General features: G+C 33.4%; 2 protein-coding genes and 1 long non-coding RNA gene across 3 annotated transcripts in view; all 3 read left to right on the top strand.

Annotated features, from left to right (window-relative positions):
- Positions 1–4,749, top strand: part of LOC119837695 (dual specificity tyrosine-phosphorylation-regulated kinase 2) — a gene marked incomplete at its 3' end in the record, with an annotated part of 115,560 nt that extends 110,811 nt beyond the window's left edge. Inside the window, exons 4-7 of the mRNA XM_038363426.1 lie at positions 1,559–1,661; positions 2,360–2,468; positions 4,274–4,382; positions 4,685–4,749. Of these exons, the coding sequence (XP_038219354.1) occupies positions 1,559–1,661; positions 2,360–2,468; positions 4,274–4,382; positions 4,685–4,749 (386 nt within the window). The remainder of the gene's footprint in view (positions 1–1,558; positions 1,662–2,359; positions 2,469–4,273; positions 4,383–4,684) is intronic.
- A 10-nt stretch (positions 4,750–4,759) lies between these two features.
- On the top strand, positions 4,760–9,457 carry LOC119837538. Its single transcript, XR_005288153.1, has 2 exons — positions 4,760–4,893; positions 5,869–9,457. It is a non-coding gene; the product is annotated as an uncharacterized LOC119837538 (long non-coding RNA).
- A 4,494-nt stretch (positions 9,458–13,951) lies between these two features.
- LOC119837570 (probable cation-transporting ATPase 13A3) overlaps positions 13,952–20,837 on the top strand; it is a 27,781-nt gene continuing 20,895 nt past the window's right edge. The window contains exon 1 of the mRNA XM_038363196.1: positions 13,952–14,080. The gene's annotated coding sequence lies outside the window, so the exon portion shown is untranslated. The remainder of the gene's footprint in view (positions 14,081–20,837) is intronic.

The raw sequence follows: 20,837 nt of genomic DNA, 5'->3' as shown, positions 1-20,837 counted from the left end.
CATTATATTTTCTCTTGACCACCATTATTTGATCCCTAAAGCTAAGACAATCTGACAGGACTCAAGGATTTATGGCCAGGCCTTCGACGAAACCAGTTTTTATGTTTTTTCAGCGTATGCGCTTCTGAAACTATTTTCTATTAATATTACATAGAGATGTTATCTAACCTTATCTCACCAAGAGATGCATTTCAGCTGATTTTCATTTCTAGAGCTGTAATTTAATACATCGTCTTCCTTACCGCTTTCTTTTGTTTTCATTACATAATGTAACGAATCTTCCATATCTCAAATCTCTTTATTGGACATAAGTATATGCGATTTATACATTTTAGGAATAATGTCACGAGAAAGGCTTTTTTAATCAAGCATTATGGTTAATTCAACGTAAACAAAATGTTTGATATATCTGGAAATGTGCCAAATATAATGCGTAATGTTTCAAGTAATCCTATAATGTTTATTTCGTGTTGGATTTCTTCTCGAGTGCATTCGCTCGCACCGCAGTAAGCCCGTGTATGAAGTAGATTAATTAGTTCGGTGTCTGGTTTCTTTGTTTCATGTTAAAAGTTCAAGGGTAGCCATTAAATAGAAATCGTAATGGTTATTTTTGTAAATTAAACGGTATTGCTGAACAGGGCCAACATTTAAAGACGTTTTACAATGTGTTTTTGAAAGGTTATATCTATAACGACACTCATGCCGCTGTCACTTTCGAATTTAAGCTTTTATTTTGATGAAATGCTTCAAGCTACCGGTATAATATTTTAGTATCGTATGGTTATGGAAGAGCCGAGACTAAACTTGACTTGTAGTGTTGCCTAGATCGTAAAATTTTAAAGTTAAATATGTTTGTTGTATTTTTAATTTTGAAACAATCTCTAATCTTAACTGGTGTGTACTTAAAAACGTACGTAAACAAATAAAGGAAGGAAAAACTGCTAATAGCATATCTTAATAACACAAATAATACATTGTATTGAGTCATTAAGCGATTAAAACGTATTCCCATTCGATGTCTCGACATAGAATGAGTTCTGTCCTTTTATGTCACGTTGATACGCTGATATAGGAAGAGTATTTCGAGATGTTCGTGATCCGTAGTCACGAATTAATATAACCGGCGCAATTAAGACGCCACTACCAATCGGTAGATGTGTCTGTCGAGTGGCATTTGCTGGCGTAATGCAGTTGATATTTAGAAATGATGATCTTCACAAATATGATACGGCTACGCAATATATTGAGACTTAACTACTTATTGTTCGGTGTGAGTTATGTTCTCTCAATCTGTCTGTCGGAAGAGGCTGTATTGTTGGAAAGATGTTGTTATTTTTTAGATATCTTGAAAATCAGACCAGATATTTGATCACTCTTATCCAATATCTGGTATGTTATTTGTTATGCTTTAATAGAAATGGAAATAAATTAAAATTCGAATGTTCATAAAAAGTTACATTTTATTTTATACGAATTCATTTGGGATATGATTTAGAATAGAATAGCACTAAAATATTATTTATAATGTAGTTATTAATACTAAAATGTCAAATTTCAGGAATGTCAAGGAGAGGCAAGCCGCGAGGCCTGCCGGGCTCCAAGAGCTTCGTCACAGCCCTGAAGGGCTGCCAGGATAAATACTTTATCGATTTTATTAGGAGGTATGTTTGAGATACATCTTACACTATAGAAATTAAAAACTTTTTAACTACTAACTAAATGTATAATACTCCCGTAAAATCAAACAAGAAAATATCTTACACTATGTTTAGTGTCGTGTTATTTTAAATTTCTCTGTTATTATTAGTGTAATCTTATTAATAAAACAAAAATCAGGTAGCACGATTTGTATATGTATTTACATTGTTGAAGATAATCGTGTAATGATAATTCCACTAGTTGATCATTATTATTTTACATTAGTGAATCCACAATTAAAAGTTAATTAAAGAAGAATTCCATATTTTTGTAAGAAAATTGTATAATGTTAGGTTTTCAGTTAAAGCACCTGGTTCAGTTAATGGGATTTACAATTGCAATATGTAATTTGGGCTATTGCTGAAGAAAAAAAGATACTATGTGTTTGATATGATTATACTAGATAAGGCATATTCACACAATGTTTTCATTATAGGATAAAGGGGATAAAAAAGGAAAGAAAAGACGGGAATAAAGGAATGAAAAGCCGGAGGGTAACCTAACCAATGAAAGACATTTATTTATTCAATTAGAATCCTATGAGAACTCTGCTTGAATAAATAAATGTTTTTTTTTGTTTTTGAGTTTAGTTTGAACGTCACATTGCAGCTTCTAATAATGATTGTTTCTCAATATTAACGCGTGTACCGTGACGTGGCAGATGCCTCGAGTGGGAGCCGGAGAAGCGGCTGACGCCGGCGCAGGCGCTGCGGCACGCGTGGTTGCGCAGGCGGCTGCCGCGGCCGCCGCACGACGACGAGCCGAACCACGTTAGTATGGGCCACAGGCGCGCCGTCGCGCAGACCGCCTGCGCTGACAAATAGGTTTGTTTTGTTTCGCTTGCCACGGCCAGGGTGGACGGGCTGGGATACTACGTACGGTTATAGGCTGGGGCTAGGGCTAGGGCTACTGTGATTAGGTGAGGTTACGTTTCGATTTATTGCGATTGTATTTTTCGGTTGTGCGATAAGTCACTTAGATCAGGTTGTATTGTGATTTATTCAAAGAAAGAAACAATGATATGTTTATTGCAACTACATTAAATATAAAAACTGATATAGGACACTGATACATGCGTATGCTATAAGAGATTATAAGAATCACAAAACGAACCTAACTTTTTGAAAGAAAAGATTTATTGAATTTTTCGAGTAACCTACTGTTTACGTACACTTATTAGCAACAATATAAAATTGTGCAGAAGTAAAAATTCGATTGTTTTATAAGTAATAAGTAGGAAAAAGTTTTATACTACAATTAAAGTGTTGGTTAGATTGTTAATTGAAATATTTTAACAACGACCAAATATTGACGATTTTAACTTAATTAAACATAACTAGATTATTATATATCAAGTAACAGTTATATGTGTGTTAAGTGTGATATGTAATGCCTAAATTTGATTTGCCGTAGTTACACTTTAGCTTGATGCAATATAAACACCGTGTGCTACATTTCTATTCTTAGTAGTTAAAAAACGTATATATACATATATATTTTTATAGCTTTGAAACAAGTTTTTTTTCTATTTACAACGTATTATGATTTTTAAATTGAAATAATCTTTTAAATCGTCGTCTATAATAGTTGTTTATTAAATTACTTAAATTGTAATTAATTTCTTTATTAAATATTTAATAATATGGCACAAAGTTAGCTACGCCCTGGCTGTGGTTTTATTTTTTGTTGATTTATTTTATAAAATGCGAAATTTGTGGTAATATCTTTCGATAATTTTCTTGTAAATCAACCCACAAATTGAGCATTTTATGTTTAATTTATTTATTTTTATGTGGCGAGTTATTTTTTGTTTTTACAAAGCAATTCTGTTTTTACATGATTTTTGGTTCATGGTTTATTTAAGGTTGTGTGTCAGCGTATTAAATATCTATTGTTTTATAAATAATAATTAAAAATAAAATTCTTATATATAAGTTACATAGTTGCCAAATAGATTTGATGAGCTTTGGCTATCGAAATTTATTTGTTTCATGATATTAATGTTAATATATGAATCTTAAAGACACTGTATGTTCTAAGAAGGATGTGTTTATTTATATTAAGTTAATGGTAGCCCTACAAATAGCTACATACTTGTTCAAATATAAACTTACATGTTCTTACGTGTGTTGGAATATGTTTTCAAACAAATATGTGATTCGCATAAGTAAATCGCTACGTGTACAGCCGCCATTGGTTCAAGAATAAGTGATCACATATATTTATATTAATATCATAAGGCTGTAGAGTTAGTTAGTTTCTTTGTTTGAACGCGGTAATCTCATAAATTACTGGCCCGATTACCACACGGAAAATTCTTTCAGTGTTACATTTATTGAGGAAGGCTATTGACTATATACCATAGGCGAGGCCGGGGCGGACCGCTAGTTTCTTATATAATCGTCACTCCTCACCCCCCCCGCACGTTCACACGATCTACCCCTAACGCAATCTCTCGCTCAATTACAATAAATATAGAACAGAACAGAACTTGTTTATTGTACTTACGTTATAGAGTGTGTACGTGTTGCCCGATGAGGCGTGTGTTTACAATGTGCGTGTGTGTGTTGCGCAGTCGAGTAGCGGGAGCGGCGCGGGCGCGGGCGCGGGGGGCGCGCGCGGCGGGTCGCTGCGCACGCCGCTCGCGCGCACGCCCGTCACATTCAACGCGTCGCAAGTCGCCAGTGAGTATGATGCGCCCTTATGTTCGCGTGAGACGTGTAGGCTACAAGGCTGTGCTGTTTAATTAAAATTCATTTATTGTTTTTGAAAACGTTAACAAACTTAATATAGGTAATATTTTCTTTGAAGCTATGAAATGTGACATAACGGATACCCTATTTAAAACCTACTGTCTGCTGTTTTTAATATATCCTGGATTGAATTGACTGCATAGCTGGGTTGATGTCTATTAAGTTATCGGATTGGGATCAGATGTTTTCTACTTTGTTTTCGAATAAAATAACCATATACGAATAAATTTCAGAAGCGAAACTGCAAGCGGCACTATCAGAGGAAAGCGGCGGGGTGAGCGGGGTGGTGGGCAGCGTGGGGGGGATCAGCGGGGTCGGCGGGGTGAGCGGGGGCGGCGCGGGCAGTGGGGCGGGGGTCGCCAGCCGCTATTGGGCGGCGGGCAAGCTGCCGCACCTGCCCGCGCCCTCCTAGCGCCCGCCATCCGCGCGCCGCCTGGCGAAGGTGAGGCATCCATACTCGCACATACAAACACGGCCACGGACATATATGTACACCGCATATACAAGAAAACACACACACTTACACATGCACACGCACATTTACACGTGGACACGACCAGATACACACACAAACCTTTACCACCACATACGTAATAATAACGTAATATCATCACATAAGTACACAATGCAACAACATCTTGTGCAATAACTAATTCACAAATTCATCTTTCAAGAATTAACTGAAAAGATCAAAAACTGACAACATAAACAGTACTTTTTCTAATTTAAGTATATCATTTATTTTTCAAAATTTTATCAGCAATATATATTTAAAAGGAGTTATTGGTACCTACAAAAATCTGTAATAAAATTTTCTGAATTTCTTACATAATTCATTACTATTATGATAATAAACGAGGTAAAGAGGAAGATGAGGTATGTTTTTTAAAAGATTATATTTTTCTGAATTCTTTCAACTTATTTTGATGTATGAATTTCAATGTTTCATTATCCTAAATGTGTTGTCTGTGAGCATGACTACTTTTTTTAATAATAGATTCAATGCACTAAGTTACTATATTTAATTACGTTTTTAGATTCTCCCACACACTTCTGTCCTGTATTGTCGTATTGGTCTGGTTTTCCCCCTTTTTTCATTAGCTGGAATATTTCAATTCAAAATTAGTCTTGCTTTTCTTAAATTTTATATTTCCTGTGTCTTTCTGCAACATTTGATGTACATATTATCGCATCAGCAGTTTAAAATCATATTATGCGCAAGAGCTTTGTTTTAAAAGCTCGGCTGGGCGTCTGACTTGCGTACGGTGGGCGTACTCAACACCATATCAAGTGTCCTCTCTCGTACGACGGGATTTTGCCCAAACTAAGCGAATTGAAATATTCCAGCGACGTGTATGTGAACGCGCCCCGCGATCCGACGGCAGCTGACCGACTAATAACAGTTGGTGTGTTTCAGGTGTCGTCGCTAGAGGCGCCGCGGCGCGCGGCGGCGGGCCCCGCGCGGCTCGACCTCGAGCGGCGCAGCCTCGACCTCGAGCGGGAGCTGCGCGCCGAGCGCGACTCTGACGCGTCGCTCGACGAGCGCGACCACCTCGTGTGATTACCGACCCGCCCGTTTGCGCTCAGCGCCATCTACGAAGTGAGCGTGTGAACTGACCGACCCGCTCGCTTTGAGAACAGCGCCATCTATCGACCGAACAGTGATAGTGATGTGAAAGTTTGAATTCCGCGCGCATTTCTTCGTGTCACGTTGCCGTGCTTTTGTTTTGATGTCGATTTAAAAAAAAAATACTACTTTATGTAGACCTTTTGTATCGTTTAATACTCGTGTAATGTTCATTTTATAAGCTGAAACATACATCGAATTGTATTGTTGCACCTCATCGGTCGAATGATATAAAAATATTGTTAACATTATATATATATTTGTCACAATTCACATTCGATTCGACTGTTCTGTGAAATTGTACTCGTTGTAGGTATAATTATTTACATGTTCCTATTAATAGTGTACTCCTTGTGTAACACCAAACGTGAAATTATAAAACAGACTACATTATTCGCAGTAGAAAAGATAAATTTAGTGTAGCTAATTATACCTTTTGTCCTTTTTGGACTCGAGAATAATCTAGTTTGTTTTGCGACTTCCCGTTCCACGGCAACGGCGGCTACGAGCGGCCGCGAGACATTTTCGCTTGGCGGCGTGCGTTAAAAAGAATCTAGTGCGTAGTGGCAAAATTGATCTCAATAAATAAAATAAAGACTACGAAATGAAACGTAAATAAATACGAAAAAATTTAGTGGAATTGTGCGAGTAACCTATCGTGTTTTACTGTTTTCTATGTATTATACATGTAACGTAAGGACATTGTGTCGTTATTAGTGCCTGCTAAGTCTGGTTTAGTGTTAGGAACCTCGACCACTGTTTAAGGATACTCTTTAAACAAACCGAACGACTTGAAAACTTTCGAGAGTTTAATTTTTCCCAGCTTCACGCTTCACGTACAAATGAATTCTTAGAATCTTGCACCGATGATACGCAAGATTTTAACAGAATTTAAAATTAAAAATCGAGTGCGACAAAGCGATCACTTTTTATATATAGTTAATAAAAATTATCTCTCGAAACATTAGTTTAAGTGAACTATTAATGTGTGTGACTAAACAATTTTCTACTGAATCAAAAATGTTTTAATTTTAATTTTATAACTCGACTTCGTGTAGTTATATCCAAGTGATGTATTTCGCTGTATTTCATAGTGAAACGGTGACCTTATTATTGGAATTCTTAATGGATATAAGGGTAGATAGATACAAGGCCTTCTAGTTAAGGAGCTAAGCGATTTTGTTTGTGAATAGGCATAGTTGTGATTTTAATGTTGTATACAGTGGATTGTAGACGAGTATTTTATTTATGTCGGCCATTGTTTATCAAATATATGTGTTAAATGGAATCTGTTCTGGTTTGGACTGTTTTGAAATTATAACTAACATTTGTTGATATGAACCCGTAAGGTTACGCGTTACGCCTTTATTAAAAAGCAGACTGTCCTACGAGAAAAAAGTTTTGAAATAATTTGAACCAGATATATAATTAGTACATAAACGGCATTTTATTTATCATAACAAAATGTTCCTTTTTTAATGTACAGTCAAACATATCAATGCATGAACAAACGTGAAATGAACAATAATTGATTTTATGTTGAGTTTACTCGTGCAATTATAATTAAGTGATGTTTAAACAGGTTTTGTCCCTATTTTGTATTTCATTGCATGATAGTTCCATAATATGGCGGAACGGCGTTGCTAAAAATGATAAAAATAGATAGAAATAGACAGAATAATCAGTAGGTATATAAAGCTATTGTTATGTTCTTGCAATGCGCCGTCATATTATGTCGGATATATTGAGATCTTTTATCAATAAAAGTGCTTCAACCCCGTGCAATATGTTTGACATAAATATAATTTTTTTTTATTGCTTAATTTGTCTTCCTATGATAATTGTACCAATTGCAAAGGCCTACTGTTATCTGTATAATCGTAATGCATTTTTATTTTCGTTTAGTTTGTAGTTGATTTCTTTTTCATTATGTATGTGATTACATAGTAATAATAGTTTTTAAATGAAATGCACACGATTATTGTGATTTTGTATATGCGAGATTTAGTGAGGCGAAAATTACCAGTGTTGAAAATGAAAAGAACAAAGCGGTCAAGGAATTTTTGAAAGTGTTTCATATTGGAGTTTTATTTTGCATTTATATTATTGTTTTTTTTTTATGATTTTGGTCCTTCGAATATTTCGCAATACAAGTGCGCACAATCAGTATGAAGACATTTATTTTACGTTTAATAGAACATTCAAGAAGCTATTAACCAAATAAAAGTGTTTAACTGATTGGATGTGTGTATAAATGGTAATTCTAATCTACTAGTAAATTAAAATGTACTGTGATCATTTAGATTTAAAAATAACTTTAAATTTCTATCATTGGTAATTTTCGTAAATATAATATGCGGTTAATGGGAGTCGTTTTCGAGATTTATGACTAATCGCGTGTTTTTAAAATTGACAGTGACACTATACTCAACGTAGCATTTTCGGCTATCATTTAGATTTGACTGCCTTTCGTTTATTATGCTCAATAGATTGTAGTGGTCAAATAAACTCGTTTAAGTACAGACAGGTGGCGATTCTAGTTTATTTTTTACCCAGATAGCTGTTTAAGGTATATAGTCAATTACTATAGCTTATTTTAACTGGAATGCTGGTTGATTGCGGTTTGTAGCCGATCAATAAATGACGGTAGTTTTCGAAAACTTATTGGCAAGACTGCAGCGACATCTGGAGTGATTCATCTGAATAGCGTTTTGTTTGCAACGTGGAGTATGGAAACATGTAAATAACTTTTGTAAATTGTAATATGAATTAATTATCTCACGTATAAGTTTGGATTTTTATTTGTATTATTATATTTACGACTCAAATACTTTTTTATCTACCACTTTGTCATGTCTCTGCTTGCGTATTCCGTCCAATGATCTACTCTTGCCATTTGACAATTCTTTTTCTGTAACTTTTAGATATAAATGTTCAACGTCTTAGAGTAGGGAATGTCCGCCGCCATTAAACTCTATCGACAAGAAAATATATCCAGTTAGTTAAGTACAAACGATTCGAGCGGAACTCTATAGCGAATGTAAAGGCGATGGTTCACTCAGATGGCGCCACAGTCGCTCCGGTCTCCACTTGGCATTGAACAGTATTAAAATAATTTTTCGTTGAAAGTCTCGCATCGCTACTGCCAAGTACATTTAATTAATTATAAGTTAAATTTGCTATATCACAGTTTACATATAGCAAAAGTCTAGTTACTATTATTATATAGCTTTCGTTCGACCGCTGCATTTCTCTTATACCCTAGTTATTTTGTAACATTGTGTTCTCATTTTGTATCTAAAGCTGCTGTTTCACGTGTTGAAACTCGTAGCGACAATGTGAATACTATACAATTTAAATAAATGAATTATATAATGAATTTTCTAGTTTTATTGTTGGTTGTCGGAGGCCACCCATAAGGGCGAAGGAACCTCCCAAAGGAATAACACGGTTAAAAGTTACTAACTTGAAAATAATCACTATAATTTCCCCATTCACACCTACACCTTTATAATATTAAGAAAGGATGATTAGAAGGCTAATGAAAGCCCTGTCTATTTTTCGTTTCTATTATCAAATAATTAAATATAATTTAAAAAAAGTTCTCCGACGTTCCTGGTGAGGCAGATGAAACTCAGATTAAACCCAGATTCTAAAATGGGATAAATTTTATGTGATAGCGGGTATAGTAACTAAGCTGGTGGATCACGTGTTGATAAGCGATCACCACCGCCTATGAACATTCATGAGTCGCGGACGAATTTCATACGATATCCACGGCCTCTTCCCCTTCAGCCGTCTAAATCTATGGAAGATTTCCCAACTATTAAAAAGAACTAAAGTTGGATCAGGAAAAGGAAATGGGCCTCCGACTCCCCAACTCACCGTACGATACGTAGTATGCTATTATTTCACTCCGGTTTTCTGTGGGGATATAGTACTTCACCGGTGCGAGCTGGCCCAATTCGTGCCACAATGTGCTCGACTCCCACATAAATGACATATTCCTTTTCGTTTTTTTAAAAGGACAATAAATTCATGGCTAAAACATAATCTTAATTGCTTAAAAATATTAAGAATGCATTAAGTACGCTTGTCTGTTTGTTTTTCTTTCTTTCAAGTTGTAACATATTGATATTATTTTATGGTTTTTGTGTATTCGTTATCCCCACAAATTTCCCTTGATAACTCGAGCACTAACACGCAACATGTGTAATCACACTATAACACTAATGTTATAAATGTGAAAGTTTGTTTGTTTGGATGTTTGTCCGTAAATCACGCTGAAACTACTGAACGGATTTTGATGATATCTGTTATACAGACAGAGTATGAGCTAACTTGGATGATAGGATACTTTTTAATTCCGAATAAATGCTCCCTTGGTATAAAATAGGAATCTTAGAAAGATAGAAATAGGAATCTTTTTAGGAAGGCGCCAGGACGAGCGTCTAGTCTAGTTAAATACACTAATAATGAATAAATCCGTTAAAAAGTATTTAATTTCTAAATGTATAATACGCGCGTAAAATAAAACACAAGAAAATACTTTCTTTACTCTATCCTGCTTTTTCTTGTGCATAAATAAGCACAGTCTGTGTAAATTCATCAAGTTTTTTTAGCAATATAAGTTTTATTGAAGTATTTGACGATAATTTAAAATATAATAGACTATGTAAACAGTTGCGAAGTTGATGATAATTGTTGTAAGAGGGAAAATTAATATTACAGATAAGAATACATTTGGGTCTTCCCCATCTAGATTGTATGAAACCAAATCAAAGGTGAAAGTTAAAGATTATGACTTCTGTTGACAATATTACCGCCTTAACTTAATTATTAACGGCTTAAACATAATCTCTTGGAACATTTTTCACTTTTTAAATAACTAACTGTTTCCGTAAGTATATAGCCTATGTTCTTCGCTCAATGATGTTGCAGCTTTCTAATGCTGATAGAATTTTTGAAATCAGTACAGTAGTAATTCAGTAAAAACGTTACAAATATACAAAAATACAAAAGTTTCATCTTTATAATATTATTGTGGACATATTAAATCTAGAAATATTTATATAGAAATCAATGAGTTCCAGGAGAATTTAGCTCTCTACCACGCTAAAAAATGGGTCGATAAATTAAACGTTCACAAAATTCTTAGTTTTTAAGGCATAAGGGTTCATCGGATTGAATGTGCGTGATGTGGACAATTTTCGATGCTTCTTTTTCGATTTCCTTTAAATTACTGGTAATTGAATTATGTTCGTTCTTTGAGGTAAATAAAAAAAATATCAAATAATTTATAATATACCTAACAGTGGAAATTAATACCAAGGCTGATATTATAAAAGAGAATATACAACAACAAACGTATAATTAAACAGTAACTAGACAATTTCTCTGCATAAATATGTTTTTTTAAGAATAATTGCACTGCAATCAGGATGTTTTATAGACCCTAAAACAATGTTTGGAAGCACAGAAAACATAATGCTATACGTATTAGATTTAACTAATAGGCTAAATTTTACAATTGATAAAAAGGAGTAGAAGTGGACATCATCACCACCCGTGGCACCCAATTTTATACATGTAATATTTAATCAAATTAGATGTCATTGGATAGATTTAAAATACAACAGAGGTTTCTATGTAGGATTTTTGTTTTTTGTAGTTCTAAAATATGTGGTTGACGATATATACCTACGCGTTTAAAGTCGTAAAATAAGGAATACATGCTTTTAATAGAACAATATATTTATTAATAAAAATAAAAGGTTGTTTTTTTGTTCATCTTAAAACACATCACTTAAGCAAACAATAAGGTATCTCCAATAAGTATTTTTTAATATGCAAAGACCACTTCATATTATCAGCTAATCAAGGTGTTGTAACGACAATGATTACTTTTGTGTCCAATAGTTTCGCAATGTTGGCTGACATCAATACATGTACATCTGTAAAGGATTACAATAATAATATGATATTGTGTTTAATAAAAGATATGCTAAAGTGTTGGTCACGATTCCTGTCAATTCCAGTTTTTAACATTTTTCAAATAACTAGTTTTTTTACAAATTATGCTATCGTGCTTGTGAACTAAACTTGTCCTGTATCCCAATTATATTGCATAAAGTTTCTGATGATGGATCTATGAAAGAGTACCATGCGAGAACTCCTAAACAATTAATCTTGATTATATTTGCCGGTGCTGTACCTAGCTTTCGTACTATTTGCTTTTCTCTGTCGATCCGTTCACGTGTGCAACCGCGGGTCACAATTAGTTTAGATATATGAGAACGTACCTACCTGTACCAGTGGTATGTACTTGTTTTGTGACGGCACTGGTGAATATCATGTAAAATGTAAATAATATTATTGTTTTAGGGGGATTTTGTGACGCCCATATATTTTTGCACTACATATAACGTTTAAATATATTATATACGTATTATTTCTGAGAGTATAGTAGGTACTACAATCTTGGGAGAGAACTTGGGGAGTTGGTGACTCATTCGTAATAAAACAACAGTATGCATACAAAATGTTTTCTGCAAAAACGAGCTAAATTTGTAACGGTGTCGTACAATGTTTTGCAGGAGTTATCTTGTGTCGAATCGTTTATTGGCCTGAGCCGAGATACTAATGTCTCGTATATTACAAACATTGTAAAGTACTTGTTTTACATGCTATTCAGAGCGAACGGAAATTATGATAGCAAAATTAAGATATTTTTTTATGAGTTTAATTAAGTTTAAAGCCTCAAACAACAATGGCGACTGTTGATCAAAGGTGTACCCCAAACAAAAAAAGAGCTAAAACCAGAATGAGAGCATTATTTTTTACACAATTATAATATCGAGCAAGGACCAATAACTAAAAATTTACAAAAACAGCTAATAGCTATTAAACTTCGCTAGAGCACAAAAGGCTTTTGCGGAGCTCCTTGGAAGCAGCGAGTCCGAATACGCAAGAAGGCTCTTAAGTAACTACGCACGCTCTAGTTACGTTCATTAGAGGAACGATTGTATTCAACCAACTTTTAAAAAAGGAGGAGATTAATTATCAATTCGGCTGTGCTTTTTGTGTTTGGTACCTCATAACTTTTTACTGGATCACACGATTTTTGTGATTCTTATTTTATTTAAAAGCTGGTGCCTCCCATGTGGACTCATTTGAATTGATCTTATTCTGTTTTAATATACCCTAATAATGCCCTACATATCAAAGTAATTTATTAGGGAGCAGATATAATGAGCATTCGCTTGTCTATTTTAAATCAGAAAAAATAAGAGACGAAGCACACTGTCTTCGTCTCTTTCTATCTAAAACCTGGCTCCGTACCTACTTATTTCTGATAGATATTATCATATTATAGATTGAGTTGGGAAGAAATCTTGAGGCTTATGTTACTTCTCTAATTATGTGAAGTTAAACTGTATTTGCGCGTGCAACTGTAGTTTTGGTAAAGTTGGCTTTCAAAAGATTGAAACTCATTGAGGATGCATAAAACCGGACTCGAGACCTTCAAAATTAAAATGAAAACCATGTAGGTCGATATTAAGTCATATATAACCAAATATCGGTGTATAAAAAGTTTATATCTTCTTTGTTTACATAATTTACAACGTGAGATTATAATTCGCATTTTTGTTTGTACTTAGAAATTTCTTCTTCCACGGTGAAGCAATTTAGGTGAAATCAGCGAGATTTCAACACCTGAATCCACTTAAGGAAGAGGAACATAAAACCTGACAAAAAAGGAGACAATTACTAAACACGCCTGTGTTTGAATAAAGCAAGCAAAAGAACTGCTGCCTAAATTAAAATGTTTTATCACCTGAATGGCTCAGCTCACACTCAAAAGGTAACATAATTCAGTTGCAAGCTGTACGTTACCATTGACGCTTGTCGATGTTACGCGAATCGCTTTGAGACGTGACAATGGTACTGTGATTGTTAATGCATATTGTGAGTTGTGACGGCGATATAGACAAACATACAGGTAAACATGTTTATTTATTAGGTTGTAAATCGGATATCTGAACTAAATATAATCAACACAGGCGAAACGTACGTTCAAAACGATTTTTTTTTAAATTAGTTTTAGTTTTTGTTTAAAGGAGAAATGAAGTCATTAGGTAGATAGAAAATACAACATACATATTGTCTAAAATCAAAAGTTGTCAGGCCAGATATATTACGGTATAGTAAGGAGCTACCTGTGCCTGTAAGTACCGTTTTGCACATGCATAGTCCAGTATTACTTCATGCAGGCTTTGAAAATTTTAAAATTTCAAATAATTTTAACAGATAATACTAGAGGCTTAAAAATGGACAGTAACCCTACATTTACAAGCAAGTAGGTAAGATGATAATTTAGTTTAATTACACTTGTGATTAGCCGATATTTTAATTCTTAGAAAAAAGAGCTAGATGATTGTTATTTAACGACACTTATTAATAATCATTCAAAACTTTAACATTTTACAAAAGTTAGTTTATATTTACTTAATATTGGTTAGATGATATACATTATAGATAGAAAAAATCGTTACACCCCAGTTTCCACGATGAATCTGAGTTTGACATTTGTCGAGTAGATCTTTCCCAGATTTTTTATTGATAAGTTATATTAAAACGGAGGGGAATTTTCGAGGCGAATGAAAGAAATGCACTTGCTACTAGTATCCTATATTCAGAAAACCTTGGGTTTGTGTGTGACGACTGCCTAGTGTATAACAACAACACAATAACTAAACTAGTACAACGGCTAAAAATTAATTTGGATAAATTTACATACAAAAGATGATGACTTAGATCAAAACAGAAAAGGTAGTTACCGGTTTTTGCGCAGATGACGTATCCCAAATAGAAAAGCTAGCGATTAGCATTATTATTAGACTTTAGTATTGATGAAATTGACGTTATGATAAATTTGTTTCAAGTGCAGCTGTCTGCTGTACTATGTTAACTAACTATATCATGAACTCATGTATCGTTAAATCACTAATTAATTATTAATGTTCTTCTAATAAAGAAGTATGCAGACAAGAATACTTATGAAATTACATTCATTTTTGGTTCCGTTGACGCACAGTCATTTAATACTCTGAATCAAATATACTTGTGGTAACGATTTAATTTATTAAAGTCGTCCTAACGAAGTTTTGCTATTAATAATGTACTTGATTTGTTATCTAAAACGTGAAGGGCGTTATTTTATATTCTACGAATACTCTCTATACTTGTTATATACTTGTTTTCCCGGCAAAACATTTTACAGGATGTTTCTTGAAACAAAAAACAATCGAGGTGCCATCGATCTCACTTTGTAACAATATTTAAAATCTATTCAAGGACTCTGTTGTGATGACATAAAAACAAACAGATGGACACTTTAGTTATTTTCGCATTGAACATCATAATCATCATAACTTTCAGCTCATACATATTCCTACTGCAGATACACAGGCCCCCGATGAGGGTTCATGCCACTATCCACCACGCTGGCCGAATGGCGGATGTCACACGTTTTCGAACTTTTAATTGTTCGGCATGACGGTTTTCTCGCGATGTTTTCTTCATTTCGTAATGTGCACATAAATTAAAAATGTAATTCATTTACTGTACGTTGCTCCTGTCTCGAATTCCCAATTTTTTTTATTGAAATCCGACTTCTATACTAAAATAAAACAAAAAATTAAGTACTTTATTTTCAATTTTCCGGTAAATTCGATTTTAATCCCATCATTATCCTGTATTTTAACAGAATATTTGAATTTCATTCATTCATCGTTACATTTATTTCACGCGAAGTAAACTAGAGTTGCCTACGTTCAATATCAACACAATCCAGTGTTGTGTAAACAGTGATAAAGAATTCATCAGCTGTGTTGTTGATTTTTTTAATTCCAATTGCGATAGACGACTTTTTAATTGCGCCAACAAACGGGAAAATTTTTCCACTTTAGAACTAGAAATAAATGTAGAGTAATAAATATTCTAATTTCAAAATTATACATTTACATAAACGAGGACTTTTGTCCTTATTCAATAGGGAAATTATATTTTCCTTTAATATGTTTAATGTAACCTAAGTATTTTAACGAATGACAGCTTCTTCAGTTCATCAACATTCAGTTTACTTTCATCGATTACGTCTCAGAGAAAATTTTACAGTTTGCATTTTTAGGGAAACAAAGAGTTTTATCTAGTCAGCACACAAGTGATATTTAACAAATAAATTCGTCATTATGAACTATATTTACATTTATAATTTATTGAATCGTTAAACTTCAAACAGTATTGTGATTATAACGAATGGTGCAAAGTCGGATTGTAAGTATTTAATGTGAATCACTAAGTTTGACCCCAAAAATGTCAGTACAACTTCAGCGTTGTGAACAAAGAAATTATTAGGTTTAATGGGAATAAAATTGCAGTAATTACGGTGTTAATACGTGTTTGTCATGATGTACACCTGTAGAATAATAAAGATTGTATCTTGTTTGGTGTTTCGTAATATCTGCAGCAGTTACTTATTTTTGCATATGTATACAAAATACATAAGATATGAAAATTACATATTTTATGTGTTCAGTATACACGAAAAGACTATCAATTGAACTGTTATTTTTGTATATGTTACCTCATAGCTTTTTACTGGGTGAAGCAATTTTTATGATTATTTTATCATTTGAAAGGGTTTTTGCTAAAAATGATTATGGTAACAATATTCTTCAATGCTCCGCATGGTAGTGTGACGAAATAATTTATACCTATATAAGCTGTCTTTCTCAATAGATGAACTATAATACAGAAATCTCTGGGCTTATAACAATAAGCTATAAACAGATGTTTTTACAATGAATATTATTAAACCTGTTCATATGAATAGGCCTTCGCTAAACCGCACTTTCACTAGGTCTGCCACAAACATAGTTCTATGGAACAAGCATATTCAATATAATATTGCATAATATTATAAATAAACTAGGCTTCCGCCCTTGGTTTTGCTCCCATTGAACAAAAAAAAATATAAAAATTTTAAATATAAACCTTCCTCTTGAATCACTATCTGTTTAAAAAAAACATAAATATCCATTGCGTAGTTTTCAAGATTTAAGCATACATAGGGACATAGGAACAGAGAAAACAACTTTTTTTATACTTTGTAGTGATAATGTGTATATAAACGTTACAAACATACAAAAATACTTAAGATTCCTCCTTAGAATATTAGCGTTGATTCAGACAGTTACCGATTATCGTAACAAAAACGAGCATGTTGAGGTCAAATTGACAATACGAGGTTGAATAATTAATAAACTCGTCTATCTTAAGTGTGGGCGGACTCCTTAAAGGTAAAATAAAGAACACGTAACTTAACCAAGTTTCAAAAGCGAGGGGAATACCTATGCGAGTATTTCTGAGATAAATGACGCATGTAATAATATTTATTATTTATATACACAGTGGAGTTGCACGAGGTAAATGACCTGTCTTTAGTGACAACTCGTTATATTAATATGTTATAGGTACCTATATGTAGGTACCCTACATGGGTTGGTATGAACAGCTGTTTCTATCCATGAAGTGGCCGGCTTTCTTTAATTATTGTTAATTTATTAAATATTGTTCAAAAAGTGTTATAGGCTTTACGCGATTTTCCTACAAAATCAAACTCTCAGTTATTATAGTACTTCGTTATTAATTTGTTCACGGTTCTTATAGGGATTCTTTCAAATTCCATCAAATATATCCCTAGATTATGCTATAAATCGTTTGAAATTCCTCATAAATATACAAATGACTACTAAAATTAATACAAAGGTTTCTAATCGAACGAAATGAATGAAACCTGTATTCTGGAAAAGTATCCAACAGAGTCTTCAGCATTCCTATTCTATTATTCTAATTCTTAATATTCTAATTCACAATAAAGCTGAAAATATTTATAAAACTTGTAAAAACAGGCAAAAGGAAACACACATTATTATCATGTAAATTACACTTTTCCTAATATAAATATTTTCTAAATAAAAATAAGTTCTGACAGTTCCAAGTCACCATATTGACAGTATACAATACACTCTAGAAGCGTGTCCAGCTACGTCCAGCGTCGCGGACGGTTTCTCTGTTGACTCTGTGCTCTTGTTGGAACTGAACTTTCGCTTCCAACAATAGTTGCTGCGATAGTTTCTTACGCATAAAGATATTGTCTATTATCATTGTAAAGCATTTTTATATAAAAAGAAGTAAAATCATTTCATGCAAACATGCCTTAAATAAACATTAAATTAAACTGTACCAAAAGGCTCTCTTCCGATATCAATTCTATCAAATTATCTCCCATAGACCAGTGTGCAGGTATAACAAATTCACACATACTCAACCTTGTGTGAAGGTCTTCGACCCATCTCAGTATTGAACTTGACACAGTTAGCGATGCGCAGCCCCTGCCAGCGCCAATTACATTACATCGCACGTTAGCTGCCACACATACTCGTGTACCAATTACTGTTTGTAATGGAGATTTTTATACATACCCTAGCTGACCCCGCACACGCTGTTCTATCAGGATACCTTAACCTCTTAGGGAGTAAGTTTTAATTAGTTCAGCATAGGTGCTCAAACCTACCGAATTATACATAAAAAGTCCAACAAATCTAGCGGCGAAAAATTTTTTAAAATGAGTTCACTTTTTCATAAGATGAGCACGTTCAAACAAACAAACGTACTCTTTTAATTTACAATAAAATAATACTTTATATGTAACAACATAACTTTTCAATATTATATTTTATATTAGTAAAAGCATCATACGGGCTTTCATAAAATTGCGACTTAAATATCCTTTAGTATTTATTAGATATTATTACTATTATAGTATAATAATATTATATTCACCGTATTTCAAATATCGGTACTTATTATCTTCAACAAAAAGCAAATCGGCTACCTCTAAATTTTAACTTTTTCAAAAATATTTGCAAAAGGATAGAGCAAATGTTTCGAATCACTTTGCAATAGATTTCTAATCTGTATATTATATATTTGCTTTCTTTATTTGCTTTGAATGGCGCACGTGGACAATAATTCCTTGTGTCCATGTTTAAGTAGGTGTAAGTTTTGTACGTATATTGGTCAGAAGGGAAACAAACTGAAATTTACTTGAAACTTCTTTCATGATTTGCACTATTTACATTTCTTAAGTTTTATAACTATCATCACTATAAAGTTATAAGATTTCATTAAGTAACAACACTCGGTTAGTTAACGTCTTATACGCAATGGTTGGCAGATACAAAAATGTTAATATACGGAAGTAGTTTTCCACACTTTGATCTTATATATGTTTGAGTATTGATAGTTCGATTAAAGGCATAAAACACGCTTTAATGATGCAATCACCAGGTTGAAATAATTTTTTTCGTATACAGAGTACAAACATACAGGTTGAACTAATAAAAGGATTTTAAAAAAGAATAGCAATTAGTATTTATATCCTACTAATATTATAAAGGCGAAAGTTTGTAAGGATGTGTGTGTGTTTGTTACTCTATCACGCAAAAACTATTGAACCGATTGCAATGAAATTTGGTACGTAGATAGCTAGACAACTTGAATAACATAAAGGCAGCTTCTTATCCCGATATACGGACTTACGAGGGTAAAACCGCGGGACGCAGCTAATAAATCATAATTTCTTTAACGGGAGTTACAATTTATAGGAAATCATGCACCAAGTGTCACAAACGAATACCGTTGCTAAATAAACAGCATATTAGTTTCAGTTACTTCTGATCGTTTATATATATTAGACAGACATTTCACGTCAACATTTAATTGGGAGGGGACCTTGTGCACCCCTCGCCAGTCATGTCGTTTATATATATAACTGTTGCTATCGTAGGACCAACATTCTTGGAGATATAATGTCTACTACTGAGTACTGACTCGATTATCTTTAACATCACAATGGCACACAGTTATATAAAGTATAAATTATTTAAACACCCCTCATTGACTGAGGAGAAGGTAATCTTGCTTTTAGACGTCGAAATAAAAGAAAAGTTTTATCAGATAACCCACTTTTAATAGTTATATTGGTAAGGCAGGACATAGATAGCGGATCACCTGCTTGTCTACATAGAAAATTCGTTAGTGAAAATATATATAATTTGCCCCATACCCCACTGGGGAACACGGGATTTCACTTTATTAGTAGGTGGATAAGTTATGATCTAATTGACTGAGAATTATCTATAGAAAGTCAAATTTAAAGTTAAGAAAGGTACCGATGCTATTCAATATTAATAAAAAGAAAAGCCTCACCTTTATGTTATTTAATATCTTTTAACTATAGGTACTACATGTTTCTTCAAATAAATTAATAAAACATAAAAAAATTATGAATTCCTGGTATTAAGAAGTCTCATTTGCACTTCAGATGGTACTTCGAAGTACCTACTTCAAATTTTGAAGTGGTAATGATGAAGAAATTATAACGTAACCTGTCTAGGTACTTATATATATATACGAGTCTTAGGAATATCAGTGAATTGTTATCTATTAAGTTAAAAACTTAGTATTTAAATTAATAACCATACTTTAATTCATCCTTAAAGTTGTAACTGGTATTCTCCTACAAGTAGTAAATATATAAGGTCAATTGTATCCTACGAGGTATCTAACGATAGTTTCAAGTAAATGTACTTATTGCTAAATAACATTTAAACCCTGTAGGTAACAAGCTA

Source organism: Zerene cesonia, chromosome 28 (genome assembly GCF_012273895.1).
Source record: "Zerene cesonia ecotype Mississippi chromosome 28, Zerene_cesonia_1.1, whole genome shotgun sequence".
In the NCBI taxonomy this organism is placed as follows: Eukaryota; Metazoa; Arthropoda; class Insecta; order Lepidoptera; family Pieridae; genus Zerene; species Zerene cesonia.
The sequence above is the reverse complement of the archived record's forward strand: the minus strand, read 5'-3'. Positions and strand labels throughout refer to the sequence as shown.